At 52.8% G+C, this 17,240-nt stretch overlaps 7 protein-coding genes across 7 annotated transcripts; 5 read left to right on the forward strand and 2 right to left on the reverse strand.

The window, feature by feature from the left end:
• Positions 1–124: 124 nt before the first annotated feature.
• Positions 125–1,813, forward strand: SWC5 (swr complex subunit; the record flags this gene model as incomplete). Its single annotated transcript, XM_024463990.1, has 2 exons — positions 125–1,060; positions 1,123–1,813. Exons 1-2 carry the CDS (start codon positions 603–605, stop codon positions 1,811–1,813), a joined length of 1,149 nt encoding a protein of 382 aa, XP_024328598.1. The 5' UTR covers positions 125–602.
• A 155-nt stretch (positions 1,814–1,968) lies between these two features.
• Positions 1,969–3,782, forward strand: VC83_00296 (uncharacterized protein). Its single transcript, XM_024463991.1, has 2 exons — positions 1,969–2,386; positions 2,455–3,782. Exons 1-2 carry the CDS (start codon positions 2,225–2,227, stop codon positions 3,268–3,270), a joined length of 978 nt encoding a protein of 325 aa, XP_024328599.1. The 5' UTR covers positions 1,969–2,224; the 3' UTR covers positions 3,271–3,782.
• Positions 3,783–5,115: 1,333 nt separating this feature from the next.
• VC83_00297 (uncharacterized protein) lies at positions 5,116–7,641 on the forward strand (the record flags this gene model as incomplete). Its single annotated transcript, XM_024463992.1, has 1 exon — positions 5,116–7,641. The coding sequence occupies exon 1, from the start codon at positions 5,941–5,943 to the stop codon at positions 7,639–7,641; it is 1,701 nt and encodes a 566-aa protein (XP_024328600.1). The 5' UTR covers positions 5,116–5,940.
• Positions 7,642–8,612: 971 nt separating this feature from the next.
• On the forward strand, positions 8,613–10,818 carry VC83_00298 (uncharacterized protein). The gene is made up of 5 exons (XM_024463993.1): positions 8,613–9,155; positions 9,216–9,809; positions 9,858–10,363; positions 10,413–10,487; positions 10,558–10,818. The coding sequence occupies exons 1-5, from the start codon at positions 9,068–9,070 to the stop codon at positions 10,684–10,686; spliced, it is 1,392 nt and encodes a 463-aa protein (XP_024328605.1). The 5' UTR covers positions 8,613–9,067; the 3' UTR covers positions 10,687–10,818.
• On the forward strand, positions 10,819–12,085 carry VC83_00299 (uncharacterized protein). Its single transcript, XM_024463994.1, has one exon. The coding sequence runs from the start codon at positions 11,078–11,080 to the stop codon at positions 11,783–11,785; it is 708 nt and encodes a 235-aa protein (XP_024328606.1). The 5' UTR covers positions 10,819–11,077; the 3' UTR covers positions 11,786–12,085.
• Positions 12,086–14,870, reverse strand: VC83_00300 (uncharacterized protein). The gene is made up of 3 exons (XM_024463995.1): positions 14,545–14,870; positions 14,201–14,476; positions 12,086–14,150 (listed from the first exon to the last, which is right to left on the reverse strand). Exons 1-3 carry the CDS (start codon positions 14,646–14,648, stop codon positions 12,791–12,793), a joined length of 1,740 nt encoding a protein of 579 aa, XP_024328677.1. The 5' UTR covers positions 14,649–14,870; the 3' UTR covers positions 12,086–12,790.
• Positions 14,871–15,350: 480 nt separating this feature from the next.
• Positions 15,351–16,993, reverse strand: VC83_00301 (uncharacterized protein; the record flags this gene model as incomplete). Its single annotated transcript, XM_024463996.1, has 7 exons — positions 15,351–15,638; positions 15,750–15,819; positions 15,882–15,989; positions 16,043–16,089; positions 16,138–16,212; positions 16,260–16,339; positions 16,732–16,993. The coding sequence occupies 7 exons, from the start codon at positions 16,991–16,993 to the stop codon at positions 15,351–15,353; spliced, it is 930 nt and encodes a 309-aa protein (XP_024328678.1).
• Between the last annotated feature and the right edge of the window lie 247 nt (positions 16,994–17,240).

The following is a 17,240-nucleotide window of genomic DNA, read 5'->3' on the forward strand; positions in this document are numbered from 1 at the left end:
GGCCGACCGACTGAGACATAAGCTGGGCCCTATTCCCAACCCATCCCTCACGGGCGGCCTACTATAGTAAATTGTCAGCACCAAAGCCTTAGTCCCTCCGCATCATTGCCGAGCGGACCATAGTAGTATTTTCGGGTGTTTCACCATACTACTATGGTCCGCTCGGCAATGATGGCTGGAATCGCTAGGAGAGCTCAGAGTGGATCTATCTCATCTCGATCGTCGGAGAACGAGGCGTTTTTACTCCGTATGGTTTCCTTCACGCCCCTGCTGCTGGTGTTCTGCCTCTATAGAGATGGGAGATGGGACTGGCTTCTGCCTCTATACTGTATAGGAGATGGGAGATGGGAGGGAATAAGAACACACTCGAGTTTTGACCTCCCTCGGCCATGCTATACAGTAGCATCGCCGTCTCTGTCGTGGTGACATCCTAACACAAAAATGTATTGCCCTGAAACAGAGCACCTTAATATCGAGTCTGAGCAAAGCCCTGTAAAAACACGTCTCTCCAGTTGATACCAAGGGCTCACGTGATTCAGCCTTGCCATGACTAGGGATTTAAGCTTTAGCGCCTCTAGCGCTGGTCAGCCTTGCGAGCCTTCATGGGGACGCGAGGTACTCTAGGGGGACGCGAGGTAGAGGCCAGCCGAGGTATTGCGATGAGCATCATTTGCATACATAGCACGGTCACAATGGCGCCTTCTATAATCGACGAAATCGTCGAAGACGAGAACTACGCCTCCTCAGAAGACGACGACTTCGTCCCCGACGAGGCCGCCGCCGCGGTCGCCTCAGCATCCGAGTCTGAGTCCGAAGCCGAAGGCGAGGGCGAGGGCGAAGCACCTGCAGCTACGAAAGGGAAACCTGCAGCGAAACGGAAACGCGGGAAGCCTGCTGCCGGTGAGGATGCGGAGGATATTGGGTTTGAGAATTCGGGGGATGAGGCGATTATTGGGAAGGGGTTGAAGAAGCAGAGGAGGCGGAGGAGGGGGGAGGAGGAGGAGGAGGATGAGGGGGGGGAGGGGGGGTTTGTGAAGACGAGAAGGATGGCGGCTGCTGCGTAGGTGCTTCTCTTGGGGGTAACCGGTGATTGGGGAAATGGATGATGCTAACTAGATATAGAGAGGAAGAGCGTGCGCCGCTTGTGGATACGAAGAATGCGACTGTCGATGTCGACGCGCTGTGGGCATCTATGGTATCCGGACCACCCAAGCAACCCGCCGAACACACCCCCCTACCTCCCTCCGACACCCAAGCCCTCGACGCCGTAGGCCCGGTATCCAAAACCGCCGCGGCGGCAGCGTCGGCCCTAACGACACTCCCAGGCCCGAATGGGGACGACACAGTGACCATCCAGCGCACCTATAACTTCGCCGGCAAAGTGCACACGGAAACCAAAGTCGTCCCCCGCGACTCCGCCGAAGCACGCCTCTACCTCGCCTCCAACCCCTCCCCTTCCACAGCCGCCGCGCCCACCTCGACCTCCCCCCCCCGCCGCCCCACCAAACTTGCGCGGCGCTCTGTGTTCGAACCCGTCATCGATACTGCACCGCCACGGCCGGACTTGAAGCTGGGGGTTGGGATGATAAGGGAGAGACTTGTAGCGCAGCAGGAGGTGGAGAAGGGGAGGAAGCTGAATACGGTTGAGAAGAGTAAGATGGACTGGGCTGGGTTTGTGGATAAGGAGGGGATTAGGGAGGAGTTGGAGGTGGCGGAGAGGGGGAAGGGGAGTTATTTGCAGAGGAAGGAGTTTTTGGAGAGGGTGGAGGGGAAGAGGGAGGAGGTGAGGAGGGGGGCGGTTGGGAGGGGGTAGGGGGGTTCTGGGGGAGAGGGGTGGGTTTGGAGTTGGAGTTGGAGTTTGGGGGGTTGCATTGGGGGGGGGGATTGAATGTGGGATTATGTGTAGAATGTATATTTATAATACAAATAGATGGCTGCATCTTAGAACAGCTGCAAAATTTGAATGGAGGAATTATAATGTGTTCAGAGATGCCGCCCACCAGGGCGCCATTTTCAGCCTCGCCACAAGGCTCATGCACGGACCATATCTCACAAAAATTAATTACTCACCTCAGCGCCTCCAACAAAAATCCTCAAGGTCTCCAAATCCACACCCCTCCACCCGACTCTCTCCCCCGTTCCAACAGTGGCGTCCATTCCAAGAATCCTCAGCGCCTGTGCAAGGCGCACCCTCTCCCCCAGCATCCCACGATCCACCCGAACAATGGCAACTGCACCGCCGGAGGAGTCAATACAAACACCCACCGCTCCCACCACCGCCGCTGCAGACTCCCCAAACCTGACGAAACTCCATGGCCGAGCCTTCTACGAGAGTATTGGCAGTCCCAAATTTGTCCTCGCTCCCATGGTCGACCAATCTGAATTCGTAACCACCTCCCCCCCCCCGGCCCCCTTCGCTCCCCCAGCATTGAGCACCAGCTAACCATCCACCAGGCCTGGCGCATGCTCACCCGCTCCTACATGACCCCCGAAAGCACCAAAGACCTCCTAGCCTACAGCCCCATGCTGCACGCGCGCCTCTTCACCACGACCGAAAAGTTCCGCTTCAACCACTTCCAGCCCACGCGCTCCGGTCTTCCCAACCCCCCCCTGTCCGCCCCGCCAGCTGAGTCGGCAGACATATACCTCGACGGAAACCCGACAATCGACCGGCCTCTATTCGTGCAGTTCTGCGCTAATACGCCGGAGGATTTGCTTGCGGCCGCGCAGTACGTGGCGCCCTTCTGCGACGCTGTGGATTTGAACCTCGGGTGTCCGCAGGGGATTGCTAGGAAGGGGGGGTACGGTGCGTTTCTGCAGGAGGATCAGGAACTCATCTACGCATTGATAAATACCCTCCACACCCGCCTCGCTGTCCCAGTAACGGCTAAGATCCGCGTCCTCAAGACCCGCAAGGCGACGCTGGCATATGCGAAGAAAGTCTTAAGCGCAGGGGCTAGTATCCTGACCGTCCACGGCCGGCTGCGCGAGGCGAAGGGACATAAGACGGGATTAGCGGATTGGGCCGCGATCCGACACCTCCGCGACAACCTACCGAAAGAGACGGTCATCTTTGCAAACGGCAATATCCTCTCCCGCGGCGACATCGAGAGGTGTCTCGAAGCTACAGGCGCGGACGCCGTGATGAGCGCGGACGGGAATTTATACGATCCTGCTATTTTTGCTCCTGCGCCGGAGGTTGGGGGGGGGGGAGTATGTATTGGAGGGGGAGGGATGGGAGGGGGGGGTACAGGATGGATGAGGCGCTGAGGAGGTATTTGGATATTCTGTATAAGTATGTACTGGAGCAGACGCCGCCGGTGAGGAAACTGCTTTATGTCCCTGGACAGGCAGAGGCTGCGAGGGATGCGCCGACGCCGGAGGGTGGGGAGGAGCCGCCGCGGAAGCGCGCGAAGACTGGTGCTGCGCCAGCTGAAGCTGTAGCAGCAGAGGCACCCAGCACGGCAGCAACGACGCAGCCAACCACCGGCACCGCCGAGACGTCTTCAAAGCCCAAAAACGCCAACAAGAAACAGAAGCGCGAAAAAACATCCAGCCCCAACCTCCTCGCCATGCAACCGCACTGCTTCCACCTCCTGCGCGCGCTGGTCTCCAAACACCACTCCGTGCGCGACGCGCTCGCGCGCTCTCGCCCGGGGGACATGGAGGCGTATGAAGGCGTGCTGGCGATGGTGGAGCGGGTTGTGGAGGAGGGGATTAGGGAGTACGAAGCTACTGGTGGAGCGAGCTATCACGATGCGCTGGATGCGGAAGAGGGGGCGGGGAATGTGCTGTCGGCGGTGGGGTATGAGGGGTTGGCGACGGAGGGGGATACGGAGGGAGGGAAGACGGTGGAGTATGAGACGAGTGTTGAAGCTGTGAGGGAGTGTAGGAGGCCGTGGTGGGTGTGTCAGCCGTATGTGAGGCCGCTGCCCATGGAGGCGATGGCGAAGGGGAGTTTAACGATGAGTAAGAAGGAGTTGGCGAAATTGAGGGAGGGGGAGAGGGGGGCGGTGATGGGGATGGGGGCGAGGAGGAATGATGGGAGGCAGAATGGCGGGGTGAAGGGGGGGGGGGGAGGGGGAGAAAAAAGAAGAGTAGTGGAATCTTCATGTGGTTGTTGATGGTGTGTAGATATGTGGGGAAGGGGAGTGTGACCCCATGGGGGATGGGATGGGTGGTGTGGGAGGTGTGGTGGGGGTTGCGGATCGTGTGGAGGGTTGGGTTACGGCGACGCCGAGTGCGAGTGTGACGACAGACGGCAGACAGATAAGACGTGGATTCAATGGCTGACTTCACAGGGGAAAGATAGGAAGGAGCACGGACAGACGGTATATAGACGGACGGGAACTCTGTATCATCTATTTAACCCATACGTAGACATAGACATACATACAAATTTATTGTACGTAAACAACTAGCGCAACACCGGCAGATGCCACTATTGATCGCTGTTTAACGCCGACGATCGATAATTGATCGTCGACGTTGAATGGCCGTGGAGGGATCGTAAAAAAGAAAAGTGGTCACGTGAACATGTTCCTCTGAACCGTTGAAGCTGTTGCTCTAACGTGGGAGATAGAAATCTACCCAATTTTCTCCATACAATACAGGGTACACCACCTCGTCCTTGCAAGTACCCCCAGCTAGCCGTAGTAATGGGGCAAGTTTTTTCCTTAGCAGTGAGAGTTTAGCATCGTCATGGCGGTCGCCCCTTCCGAGTGTCAGACCGAGTGTCGGACCGACATGCTAGAGACAACCAACCAAGTCCGGGCCAGAAGATTATGCTATGGACCTTCCATGTTTTCCCGCGTTTGTGTGTGGTGCTGTGCTGTGGGTGGCCGGTTGGTTTACTATGGGTTTGTTAGGCTGGGGCTGAATATGGGCTCGTGGCTGACTCGGGCGACTATGAGACTGTCTGTGGTCTCTGTATGGTTTTACTTACTATGGGTTTGTTTGGCTTCCTATGGGCTGCTTTCTATGGGTTTGTTTGGCTTCCTATGGGCTGCTTTCTATGGGCTCGTTTGGCTTTCTATGGGCTCGTCTTTCTATGGGCTCGTCTTTCTATGGGCTCGTCTTACTATGGGCTCGTCTTACTATGGGCTCGTCTTACTATGGGCTCTTACTATGGGCTCGTTTGGCTTACTTACTTACTATGGGACTCTGTGTGGCTTCTCTATGGGCTAACTTCAGTACTTGCTCTAGGGGCTAATCTTTACTTGTTCTACGTGCTCTAGTGTCTAGTAAGAACCCCCCTAACAACCCCCCTAAGGACTCCTAAAGACTTCTAAAGTCTCCCAAGAACTCCCTAAAGGCCGCCTATAGATCACCTAGGCATGTTTTACGCCGATCCATGCTCTCCCTATGGACAACCCAGACAATATTTCTGGGCAGGCATGGGCAGTTCCAACGGTTAGGTTTCTTTTAAAACATCCTACCCTCGAATCTCTGCCTTCTCTATGGACAACCCATACTTTTACAATATGCAAACGTGTAAAATGGACATCACCCTGTGCATTATTCTAGATCCTCTCTACTCTCTCTCCCCACGTGAAATGTGGCATATTAGTCCCTATACCATAGCACTATATACGGCATAGTCGCCTTCTCTCGCTGCCTTGTACTTATCTCTTAACCATACAGATAGCCTCGTCATTGCCTGAAATGGTCTGGTCACCTTTTTCCCTGCAACATTACCTTTTAGCCCCCTTTCTCTTTTTCGCCCATTCCACGCCAGCCCGCTATTTTCCCTTCAGAATTTCCTTGGCGTTGCCATCAGATCTTTTGTACCATGTTTCTCTTCTGCCTCATTTTTTTTCCCTTTCCCTTCTTTTAATCTACTGTTTTTTTCAAATATCAAAACCCTCTATCTATGCCAGATCCACATAGATTTCCTAGAAAACTCCAGCACGTGTTGCGCATTCACAACATCCCGCCAAGATGGCCAAGGATACAGCACCTGGTGATGTCATCTCCCCGTCCGCCGATAGCTCAGACGGTCACATCGTTCGCCACCGCACCCGTAGCATCGGGCACCTCTCCACCAACAACGGCCCCGACGGGGCGCGCTCGCTCTCCAGCGACTCCCAGGACGGCGCCGACAGCGACGATGCCCAGCTCCAGGCGGAGTTCGGGTACAAGCCCGTCCTCAAGCGCGAGTTTGGCTACCTCTCCACCTTCTCCTTCGCCGTGAGCATCTCGGGCCTCTTCGCGACTACCATGACTACCTACTCCTACCCGCTGGCGGCTGGCGGCGCCGCGGCGGCGGTGTGGTGCTGGTTGATCGCGGGGTCCGGGTGCATGTGTCTCGCCTTCTCCGTCGCGGAGCTGGTCTCGGCGTACCCTACGTCTGGCGGACTGTACTACACGGTGTCGCGCCTGGCGCCGAAGAAGTATGTGCCGATCATATCGTGGATCACGGGCTGGATCAATCTTCTGGGCCAGATTGCTGGTGTGGCCAGTTCAGAGTACGGCGCCGCGCAGATGCTGCTCGCGGCCGTGGCCATGGGCACGGATTTCAAGTATGAGATTACGCAGAACACGACGGTTGGCGTCATGGCTGCGTTGACCGTGCTCACGGGGCTGGTTAACTCGCTGTCCACATACTGGATTGAGAAGATGACCAAGGGATATGTCATTTTCCACATTGCCGTGCTGGTGTCGTGTTGTATCGCCCTGCTCGTCAAGACGGAGAACAAGAACTCAGCGAGCTTTGTCTTCGCAGAGATCGAATCGAGCTCCGGGTGGCAGCCAAAGGGGTTCTCATTTTTGTTCGGATTCCTCTCCGTCGCTTGGACCATGACCGATTACGACGCCACGGCCCATATCACAGAGGAGATCTCGAACCCAGCCAAGAAAGCGCCCTGGGCCATCTCTGCCGCCATGACATTCACCTACATCGGCGGCTTCCTCTTCAACATCGTGCTCGGCTTCTGCATGGGCCCCTCCTCCGCCGACATCCTCGGCGCCTACCAGCCCGTCGCCATGATCTTCTACAACTCCCTCGGCAAGGCCGGCGGCATCTTCTACACCGTCTGCGGCTTCATCATCATCAAGTTCGTGTGCTTCACCGCCCTGCAAGCCACGGCCCGCACCTTCTTCGCCTACTCCCGCGACCGCCTCATCCCCTTCTCCCACGTCTGGACTGAAGTCAGCACCATCTCCGGCACGCCCCTCACCTCCGTCTGGCTCAGCGTCGTCCTCTGCATCCTGATCAACCTCATCGGACTCGGCTCCTACACCGCCATCTCGGGCGTCTTCAACGTCTGCGCCATCTCCCTCGACATCTCCTACTGCATCCCCATCGCGTGTAAGCTGATCTTCGGACAATTCAAGCCGGGGCCGTGGCACATGGGACGATACTCAAAGTACATCAATACGTGGGCCTGCATCTGGACCGCGTTCGTGAGCGTCATCTTTGTTCTGCCAACCGCGTACCCCGTTGCGGCTGATACGATGAACTACGCCTGCGTCTTCTTGGTCGCTATCTTTGTCTTCGCGTACTTGTACTGGATTGTGAGGGGGAAGCAGTTCTATACGGGACCGGTCGTGGAGGGGTATGAGGCGCCGCAGGTGGGGAGAGAGGGGGAGGAACGGGAGAGTGGGTTAAGTGGGGAGCTAGCGGGGGAGAAGGTGGCGTAGGGGGGTGATGGGGGGTTAGTCCGTGCATATGGGTTTGGCTAGAGGTGGTGGAGGGGTCTCAGAAAGCGAGGCTTGTGTGTATATATTTATTCCCTGTATGATAGATAGGTTTACGAATTGGGTTTCATTGCCAATTAATGGGTGGAATGGAGATGTGCTGCACATGAGTCGGAAATCGGCAAGAAAACCATAGCAATGGATCCATCCACGATACTAAGCGATGACAAGTAAACTTCTCACCTAGAAATCTGAACAGAAGATAGGGGCGAAGGGAAGGATCATGGGGGGTAGTGAGAAGGAATAGGGGCGGAGAGAAAGAGGAATAGGGGCGGAGAGAAAGAGCAAGGGTGGTGAGAAAGACGACGCTGGTGAGAAAGACGACGGTGGTGAGAAAGAGGGTCGACGACGACGCATGCTTCAACAGTGCTGAGCAGATAACGGGTGAGTATTATTTATGTTATTCGGAGGGCCTGCCCAAACCCCCCGAGTAGCAGAAGGGTTTGGTGAAACCTAATGCGCGGGAGTTCTGAGGCAATCGGCTCACGCCAAGCACCAATTGGGGAGCCTGACGATTAATTACACTGGGAAAAGCTGCCATTCCAGGGCCAAAATGCCACGTATCCCACGGTGCACATCCTCTTTCCCCAACAGGCACAGTGCAGGTGTGAAGCACGAGATCAAGCCGTCTTACTTAATCCACTTTCACTTTCCCCAGAACTCGTCGCATTCGGCAAGTTACTGCACAACAAAATAAAGTACGTATATTGTGGTACGGCATCAAGTCACACTAAGGCGTCAACATCAGCCTACTATATTCTGACTTTTGCTTACTTTGGTAGTTGCGAACCTGGCCCCTTGACAACCACATAATTGGACCAGAGAGGTGGGGGCGGGTGGGGGGGAGTGGAGGACCCTTTTGCAGATGGTGTCATTGCAGGCATAAAGTAACGATCATTATGATCTGCCATTCAGTCGGTAGCTTGATATAGATTTCGTATATATACCAGCACATAACCCGAGAGGGTTAACGATGGGCCCCATTTCTTGATTTCTCATTCTTTGCAACACCCACGGCAACATCTAGCTCAAAGAAGCTTCTACCCTCAAATAGGACGTCATGGTGGAGATAGAAGAAGCTCCTTCGCCATCGCCATCGCAGCGTAAGGCAGATTTGTCCCCGCCGGTATACGATGACTCTAAGCTTGAGGCCGGAGTACTCTCGGTGACCGAGGGAGACAACTTTCGTAACGCGGCAGATGATGTGGTTGCGGCACTCCCCAAGGGCACAATTGACCCGGTCTATGAGGCGAAAGCTCGTGTCTTGAACCATGCGGTAATTTAGCCAGAGGCCTTTTCCCAAGAACTCCGCCATTGTCGGCTAGCTCATGGCTCAGATACTTATTGCTCCCAGATCCAAGAAATCGGGATGGGCTGGTATCAGTGGCAGTTGTTCATCGTCGTGGGGTTTGGCTGGGCAAACGACAATCTGTGGCCCATTGTGACCTCTTTGATATGTAAAGATTCCTCGCTCAATTCACCCTTGCCTTTCTTGCAGGAATGTTAACAGCTTGCAGTTACTCCGATCAAAAACGAGTTCAATCCGTCTAAACCACCGCTTCTCAGTCTGGCACAGAACGTAGGCCTCCTTGCAGGCGCTATGTTCTGGGGCTTTGGCTGCGATGTCTTCGGCAGAAAATGGGCTTTCAACCTGACACTTGGTATCACAGCCGTATTCGGTCTTATCTCTGCTGGCTCCCCCAACTTTGCCTCCATCGGAATCTTTGCCGCCCTATGGAGCTTCGGCGTTGGTGGTAACCTACCAGTGGACTCGGCCATCTTCCTCGAATTTCTCCCAGGGTCACACCAGTATCTTTTGACGGTTCTCTCAATTTATTGGGCAATTGCTCAGGTCGTGGCTACTCTGGTTGCCTGGCCGCTTTTAGGGGGCCACACGTGTGAAGAGAAAACAGTGTGCCATAGATCTGATAATATGGGCTGGAGATACTTCGTCATAGTGATGGGCGCGATATCAATGGTTGAGTTCTTTGTCCGCTTTGGCTTCTTCACGGTCTTCGAGTCCCCAAAATACCACATGGGTAAGGGCAATGATGAGGAGGCCGTCCGGATTGTCCATGAAGTCGCCAAAAGAAATGGAAAGGTTTCCAACCGTAAGCATTTGCAACCGATCACACCATTTTCCTGGCTAACACTCCCAGTAACTCTCGCCGACCTCCAAGCCTGCGACCCGACTGGCGCTGGTGCACAAACCGACGCAGCTGCAACTCTAAAGCGCAAGCTCGAAAAGTTTAACCTGACGCATGTGCGCTCCCTCTTCGCAACTCCAAAACTGGCACTATCGACTTCCCTGATCATTGTTATATGGGCCTTTATTGGATTGGGCTACCCTCTCTATAACACCTTCCTGCCATACCTACAAGCAATCCGCGGCGCTGAATTCGGTGACGGGTCAACTTACCTTACCTACCGGAACTCGCTCATTGTGGCCGTCCTCGGTATTCCTGGCGCGTTGATAGGCGGTGCCCTAGTTGAGGTCCGCGGCTTTGGGAGGAAGGGTACACTTTCTGCCTCAACGGTTCTCACGGGGGTGTTCCTTTACGCCTCAACCACGGCAGTGACATCCAATGCACTGCTTGGCTGGAACTGTGCCTTTAACTTCTTTTCGAACATAATGTTTGCTGTGCTTTATTCGTATACACCAGAGGTACCAAAAACAATTCACTTTGGAATTGACAGAAACTGACATCTTGAAGGTGTTCCCAACAAAAGACCGTGGGACAGGCAATGCGCTCACTGCGACGGCAAATCGGATCTTTGGGATCATGGCTGTAAGTGCTGCATTCATTTCACCTGTTGTGGAGTGTCGTTTGAGAACGAGATGCTAACATTAGCTCTCAGCCAACCATTGCTATGTTTGCAAACCTAGAGACGTCAGCTCCGGTGTATACTAGTGCAGCTTTGTTCATTGCGGCGAGCTTACTTGTTATTATCCTGCCTTTTGAATCACGGGGGAAATCGAGTTTATAACTTGTATCTAGCAATGGAAGGATAGCTAGAGTGTTGGCCATTAGGTGTACTGATGCTGAATATCGAGTAGTATATAAAACCTATTATAAGGTTACAAATGCAGAATTATTATTTGCTCTAGCCAAATAAATTTGATAGCAGTAAGTTTGTAAATCTAGTAATGGCCGGCATTCTAATATTAGTTTTGCCTCCTCTTGGCTCGTATCCTTCACGGCAGTTGGGGCGGTGGCTTATAATCCCGATCTCGCCAACTTGTCAATCATCTTCTAAACACCGCACGATCCCACAACCTATCATGTGCCATCAGGTTTAGGCCTATACGACAACGAGGCTGAGGATCAGACGCGCCTAAGTTTCCACCAGGGACACCTCACTCTGATCATCTCCTAAGATGAAAGGACTGGAATTACTCGCAAAGGCTCGTTGGTCAGAAACCGCCTCCACCCCAGACACGTCAGGCCTCGCCACATTCACACCCTTCCCCCGCCTCCCCACCGAGCTCCGCACCGCCATCTGGCGCGCCTCCCTACCATGTGACCTCCATATCGCTGAAGTTCGCATCTGCAACAAGAGCATCGCACCCCATCTCCCCGCCCACACGATCTTCAGCGTCAACCGCGAGTCCCGCGCCGAAGCATTCCGGGTCCTGCTAAACGCCCTGCCACCGTACAGGCTGCCCGCCGACCCGCAACAAGATATCATCTTCCTCGACCCCGGAAATTGGAATGACCTATCCCACATGTCTGTCGGCAAGGCACCTATACGTGCCGCTGTTTGCGATATCGACCGTGCCCACCGCTTCATCGCTACGGCGATGGTGGATACCGACGGAGGCCGGTTCGATAGCCTGCCAGTCGACATGCGGTTCTACTCGCCGTATGGCCACAACAATTTACCTGCGGGCCCGCGAGACTTTCAAGTTAGGCCGTTGAGGATGGATTTTGTTTGTGTTGCGAGAAAGGTGGGGACGGGGAGGAGGGGGTTGGGAGGGGGGTTCTACCTGAACAGTGCGGATGGTGAGGATGGGGTGGTGGGGCTGGGTGGTAGGAAGGATCAGGGGTCGAAGAAGCCTGCTTTGCGAATTGTGTATGTGTTGTAGTGAAATGTTTGGGTGGTATATGAGATTACTTTGGGGACCAGGCGGGGGGGGCGCTGCAATTTAAGTGTGCTCATTCTTTATTTGTTGGCTTTGGCAATCTATTTTGCACGCCTATCCATGGGCAAGGTATCATTTAGTTTGCAAAGCATCTTTTTGGATGGAAGAACGGCGGGAGATGGTAATTAGCAGGTAGCTTTCTAAGACGTAATCGGGACGGGCTTATATTTCATGGGTACACAAGAGATGGTGCATTAGACCAGATAAACGTTGGATTTCGAAAATATAGCTATATATCTCTATAATCCGTTCGAACAATCCGTTTCGTTGCTTCATTATTAGGGGGGAAAGAGTGTTTAGCTCGATGGTATTCTTGGAAATTATATCCAGGTCCTTCTCTTCTTCGCGTTTTTATAGGCAGACGGCGGCGGCGTTGAATGCTGCCATCGCTTTCTATTTTCGCTTGCAAAAGAGAAAAATAGCTCCCTCTTCCGACGTTCGAAGGACTTGGACAGGGCCTGGGTCTGCCTTCGAGCCGCCGCACCTTTATTGTGTCCCGTTTCCCCAATCTTCTCGGAGTGCTACAGACGGATTTATTGGGTATTTCTCCGCGTCTGCAAGAATTAGAGGCTGATATCTGCTTTGCAGCCGCTCTCTCCTCTATTCCTCTCTGCCATTCTTTGACTTTCGTGAGCTCCCCTGCATTTGGGGCCTCTACCAATCGCCATGAGGCGTGGGGTTGCTGACGAACGCTATGGGATTTCCATAGAACTTCATTCCCTCCGCTTTGGATGCTGCACAACACACCCACTGAACAGTTCCAGTCAATAGCATTGTAATCTCACCCATAACAGCTGTCGCAAAGTTTAAGGACCGAGGCCAGAAGCTGCCATAGAGCGCGCGGGACTCCATTGTGGATGCATTCAGCATGCGACGCTCCGGATTCGTCGTGAATAGACATTAGAAGGGCGTAGTACCCAGAAATAAGCACCAAGTCGGAACATCGTATCAGAGGCTGAAATCGACATTGCCCAAGGACGCGACAATTTTGTCTTCGTCGGTTACGTGTGTTGCTGATAGCGTTGTGGACGGAGAAGATTCGATTACTTCACCACTGGTTCTAGTAATGTTGTGTCCAGTGCCATTGCTACTAGCACCAGTGGCATTAGTTCTTTGTCTCAGTTCTTCCCCCGAGGCAATGTCTATCGCAGTAGCGTTCACTGCAGTAGGGTTCGCTTGGCCCTGTCTGATATTCTGAAAGGACCATGTGGGCTCAAAGCTCTGTGATTGCCAGGCGTAGCCGACTCGCTCGTACATTTCATCAATTTGTTCGAGTGTGAGCTTGGAAGTTTCATACACCATGATCCAGACGAAGAAGAAGGCGAATATACAGCAGATTCCCCAGACATAGAATATCTGAGGACCCAAGTCCAAAGCACCTGAGCCGCTTCCTAGAAGGTAGGGGGTCGTGTATGCGATTATAAAGTTCAACAGCCAATTCGACGAGGTGGAAATTGACATTGATTTGGCGCGGACTTTCAGTGGGAAGATCTCTGCGGTAACGACCCAGCATACTGGACCCCATGTAGAGGCGAAGCAGAATAGGTAAACGCATATGAACGCAGCGTACAACTTATTCGAAGTATCCGAACTCAAGCTGTGGACTGAGCCGACTGATGCCACAATCAGCTGGCAAACAGCCATGCTAATAGCGCCGACCATAAGCAGTCGGCGCCTACCGAGCGACTCGACAAAAACGATGCCGGGAAGTGTTCCAATAACATTGACTGAGTTTGCGATCACCTGAAATAAAAACCCTGAGCCGATGACTTGGTCGAAGAACGAGTTTCCAAAGTAGAAGATAAAGTTACAGCCGCTCAATTGTTGTAGCATGAAAAGGCCACAGCCGGTAAGAAGGCGCCGGCCGAGGTGAGGCGTTCCGAAGAAGACGTGTCGGTAGGTAGATGGGCCAAGGGAAACCTCGTAGGCATGGTTCGCTTCAATTTCCGCAATCTCGTCAACTAGAGCCGGGTGCGTGATATCTAATCGTCGAATGCGTGAAAGTGACGCTGCAGCTTCGGCATGGAGGCCACGTTTGATGAAGTATCTCGGTGTTTCTGGCAGGACGATCATGCCCAGTACGAGAATCGCTGCCCAAACGTACTGTAGAGCCACGGGGATTTGGAACGACGCAGCGGTGTCGATTCTGTTGGAGAAATATTCGACTATTGCAGCAATAAGAAGTCCCACTGTGATTGCCAGTTGATATGTGCAAACTAAGACTCCGCGAACCCATTTCGGTGCCATCTCGGATTGATATAGAGGGACGATGACAGAGATCATGCCCACGCCTACCCCAGCGACAAATCTAGTTGCAGTCAGTATTGTCCGATCATATATTCGATTGATGTCACATACCTTCCGGCCACATACAATGGGAGGGCCATTGACGCGACTTGAAGGGTGACTCCAATTGCGAAGACGCCCACGGCAATCATCAGAGCACGTCGGCGACCAAGCTGATCGGCAAGGGGAGCTGCACCGAGCGCGCCGACAAATGTTCCAGCGCTGAGTATAGACACGACCTCGGCGGTTTGGGCGGGAGTCAAGGCTCTCCTAGAGGGGTTCTTGGGGTCGACTTGTGTGGCGAATTGATTGAGCCACCAGGGTGTGGCGATGATACCGCTGATGATCCTGCAAGCCCAAAGTTAGCCATGCGTCCGTTCCAAGCATTCAAGGCAGATCCCAAGGTGGTGTCATACCCAGTATCGTAACCATAGAGGAGACCACCGAACGTGACGAAGAGGCCGATCAAGATAGCCGGTGCAGTCGTGCCGGCGACGTTGTCTGGTTTTTTCCAGAACATAGCGACTGCAAGACCCTGCCTCCAGCGGAGGGCCCAGGTCGTTGTTGTTATCAGCTTCTGGCGGGTTTCGTGGATGACAGGGTGAGGTTTGTTTAGTTGTCGGTGATCTGCAGATGATTAAAGTGCGGAGAAAGAAACATCATTGGATGAGATGAGGTGTAATCGAGCAACAAGTGGGCACTTGGCGGTAGCAATGGTGGAGCCAAAATTTGGGGTTCTTAAGGTTCTGGGGTGGGGTGGAGGGAGGATGCGGAGGTGTGGAGTATAAGTAGATTGTAGATTGGCACTCGTAAGCGCGAACACCAAGGAAAAGGAAGACCGAGGAGAGTAACACGAATAAACGACTGCCAACAGCAACAATAACAATAATGTCTCACAGTAATAAATGATGCTGAGACAGAGAGCATGATAGACGCCTAGTAGATAAGAGGCTATTGTGATATTTATGCGTCAATATTGATGGCTGATCACCTCCGAGTAGAGCCAGCCCCCTTGGCACCTCGGCATTGTACAACAAGACGGTAAGGTGCATAAGAGGCTATTGAATTCCCTATTAAGTTTGTAGAGACTGTGTTGCTGAATGAATGCAGGAAGGTTTGAGAACCGGATTTTGACCGCAGGCCCCTTGCTTCCACAGCATGGTGCAACGAGACGGCAAGGTACATATATGCGCCAACACACTCAACCAACCATACGTTGGCTCTATTTCCTCAGCCTTATAGCTCTCTTCACAACAATCTGATCCCAGTTCACGCCATCCATTATTCGCAGATTCACAGGCAATATCTGCGGCCATATGCTCTGTCTTGCATCTGGCCATTTCGCCGCTTCTTCCGGCAACCCTTCTTTGCCAATATAAACGGAGACACTACAGGTCGAGCGGAACTTGTGCTGCTGGAATTTGCGGCCCATCATGTACGCTTTGGGGCTGTTGCTAGGGTCTGAGATGGAGACTTGGGGACGGAGGGGGTAGAAGAAGATTGTGCCATTCTATAGCAGTGTTAGTTGAGGAGATTGCCGACCGACAAAGGTTGAGTAGGGTAGTAATAACTGCAAGGAGATATAAAATACGGGGTTACAGTATAGTAAGTAGATACATACCTGCATGCAAATACTGCAATTGCATTCCTGGACATATTCCGTATGCTCTGCGAAGGGACCTCCCGGTCCTCTAATTTCCGGCACTATTTGCCCCTTGCTTGGGAGAGGCTTTGCCTTGACCGCTACGCTCACATTGCCACAGTCGTAGCTCCCAGCCAAGGTGGTGGAATTCTCAAAGTTGGCAAAGGGCCGGCGAATTCGTGCGGCTTGTATGCCGGCTCAGTGGCAACACCATCGTATCTGACATTGTTAGCCGGTGGAAGGGCTAACTTGGGTCTGAGAGAGCTTCTCACGGCTTGCCCTCGAGGGCCCATATATCGACATCCATCAATGTCCTGGCCTGCAATCATAATTAGCCAGGTAAAGGAATCACAATGGCCTTGCGTACATTAATCCCCACATCGGCGCTCTGGCTTTTACCATGAGGAAAGCCCAAGGCGTTGGTTCCGCAAGTTGGGCAGAACTATGGTCGTGAGTTTCGATGTTCTATAAGTTAATGATCGATGATACCTTATGAACCGTGGAGCCAGCTCCAAAGTCGTACGTTTTCAAAATTCCATCTCCCCTAACAATATTGAAATGGATCGTATCTGTAAATATCAATTTGTAGTCATTCCCAAAACAAGTATTGCAGTTTCATTCAATGAAGCTTTTCAACTCGGGAATTCTCCTGCTTAATTATAACCCGTCCATATAAACTCCCATCAGAAACCATTCACCCGTCCATGTAATTTTCGCCACCAGCTCCCAACTCATTTGCAACGTGATCGTAATCTTTACTTGTGATTAAAAAGGCGGCCGCCGACGGGGGAGAGGCAGATGGTAGCCTTTTCGAAAATCAGACATTAACAAATAGAAAAGATGAGATTAGAAACTTACAAAGTAGACCCGAATGTATACTTCCAAACAAGACAGCAAAAGCCCGCAGAAACCTCCACAAGATACCAAATCACAGGGCTGTAGGCCCACAGTCTGCGAAAACCTCTGTTGACCTTGTTGACATAGAGCTTGTTCTTAACCTCGGCGATTTGATCTCTCTGCTCAAGCTGTTGTAGGCTCTCACTTCGAGGTCGTGTGGCGTTGCCAGAAATTGGCTCCATCTCGATCTGAACATCTTGTTGAGACATGGTCGAGTGTTTCAAATTCTTTGGGCTTCTATTTCGATGAATGTCTTCCGTATATTCAGGTAATGGCGTGTACTCGCCAGATGAATTTGCGTTCCAGAATGGTAGAATGGTCGCCATGATGCCAGCATCGATGGACTTTAACTTGTGGATTAACTGTTGGAAGGTGCGTTGGTGATGAAATAACAGCGGAAGCTGAAATAACAGGTGACCATAATCCCTCCCCCCACCCACCGCATTCCAACACGGCCAAGGATAGTAAAAGGTGGCACTAATTTTGAACTTTAGTATAACGTTGTTTATCAGGACCCTGCGCATATCAGGACTCTGCGCACTTTTCCCTGCCCTTCCCACTTCAAAATACAAT

The sequence above is a fragment of the Pseudogymnoascus destructans genome, assembly GCF_001641265.1.
Source record: "Pseudogymnoascus destructans isolate 20631-21 unplaced genomic scaffold scaffold_1, whole genome shotgun sequence".
Taxonomy (NCBI): domain Eukaryota; kingdom Fungi; phylum Ascomycota; class Leotiomycetes; order Thelebolales; family Thelebolaceae; genus Pseudogymnoascus; species Pseudogymnoascus destructans.

Excerpts from the sequence above, each read along its gene's own strand:
- VC83_00296 (XM_024463991.1), top strand. The coding sequence starts at position 2,225 with ATGGCAACTGCACCGCCGGAGGAGTCAATACAAACACCCACCGCTCCC. Across the intron at positions 2,387-2,454 it reads TGGTCGACCAATCTGAATTC|GCCTGGCGCATGCTCACCCG; the intron begins GTAACCACCTCC and ends ACCATCCACCAG.
- VC83_00298 (XM_024463993.1), top strand. The coding sequence starts at position 9,068 with ATGGGCTGGTATCAGTGGCAGTTGTTCATCGTCGTGGGGTTTGGCTGG. Across the intron at positions 9,156-9,215 it reads CATTGTGACCTCTTTGATAT|TTACTCCGATCAAAAACGAG; the intron begins GTAAAGATTCCT and ends AACAGCTTGCAG. Across the intron at positions 10,364-10,412 it reads TTTATTCGTATACACCAGAG|GTGTTCCCAACAAAAGACCG; the intron begins GTACCAAAAACA and ends GACATCTTGAAG.
- VC83_00299 (XM_024463994.1), top strand. The coding sequence starts at position 11,078 with ATGAAAGGACTGGAATTACTCGCAAAGGCTCGTTGGTCAGAAACCGCC.
- VC83_00300 (XM_024463995.1), bottom strand. The coding sequence starts at position 14,648 with ATGTTCTGGAAAAAACCAGACAACGTCGCCGGCACGACTGCACCGGCT. Across the intron at positions 14,477-14,544 it reads CTCTATGGTTACGATACTGG|GATCATCAGCGGTATCATCG; the intron begins GTATGACACCAC and ends TTGGGCTTGCAG. Across the intron at positions 14,151-14,200 it reads CCATTGTATGTGGCCGGAAG|ATTTGTCGCTGGGGTAGGCG; the intron begins GTATGTGACATC and ends GACTGCAACTAG.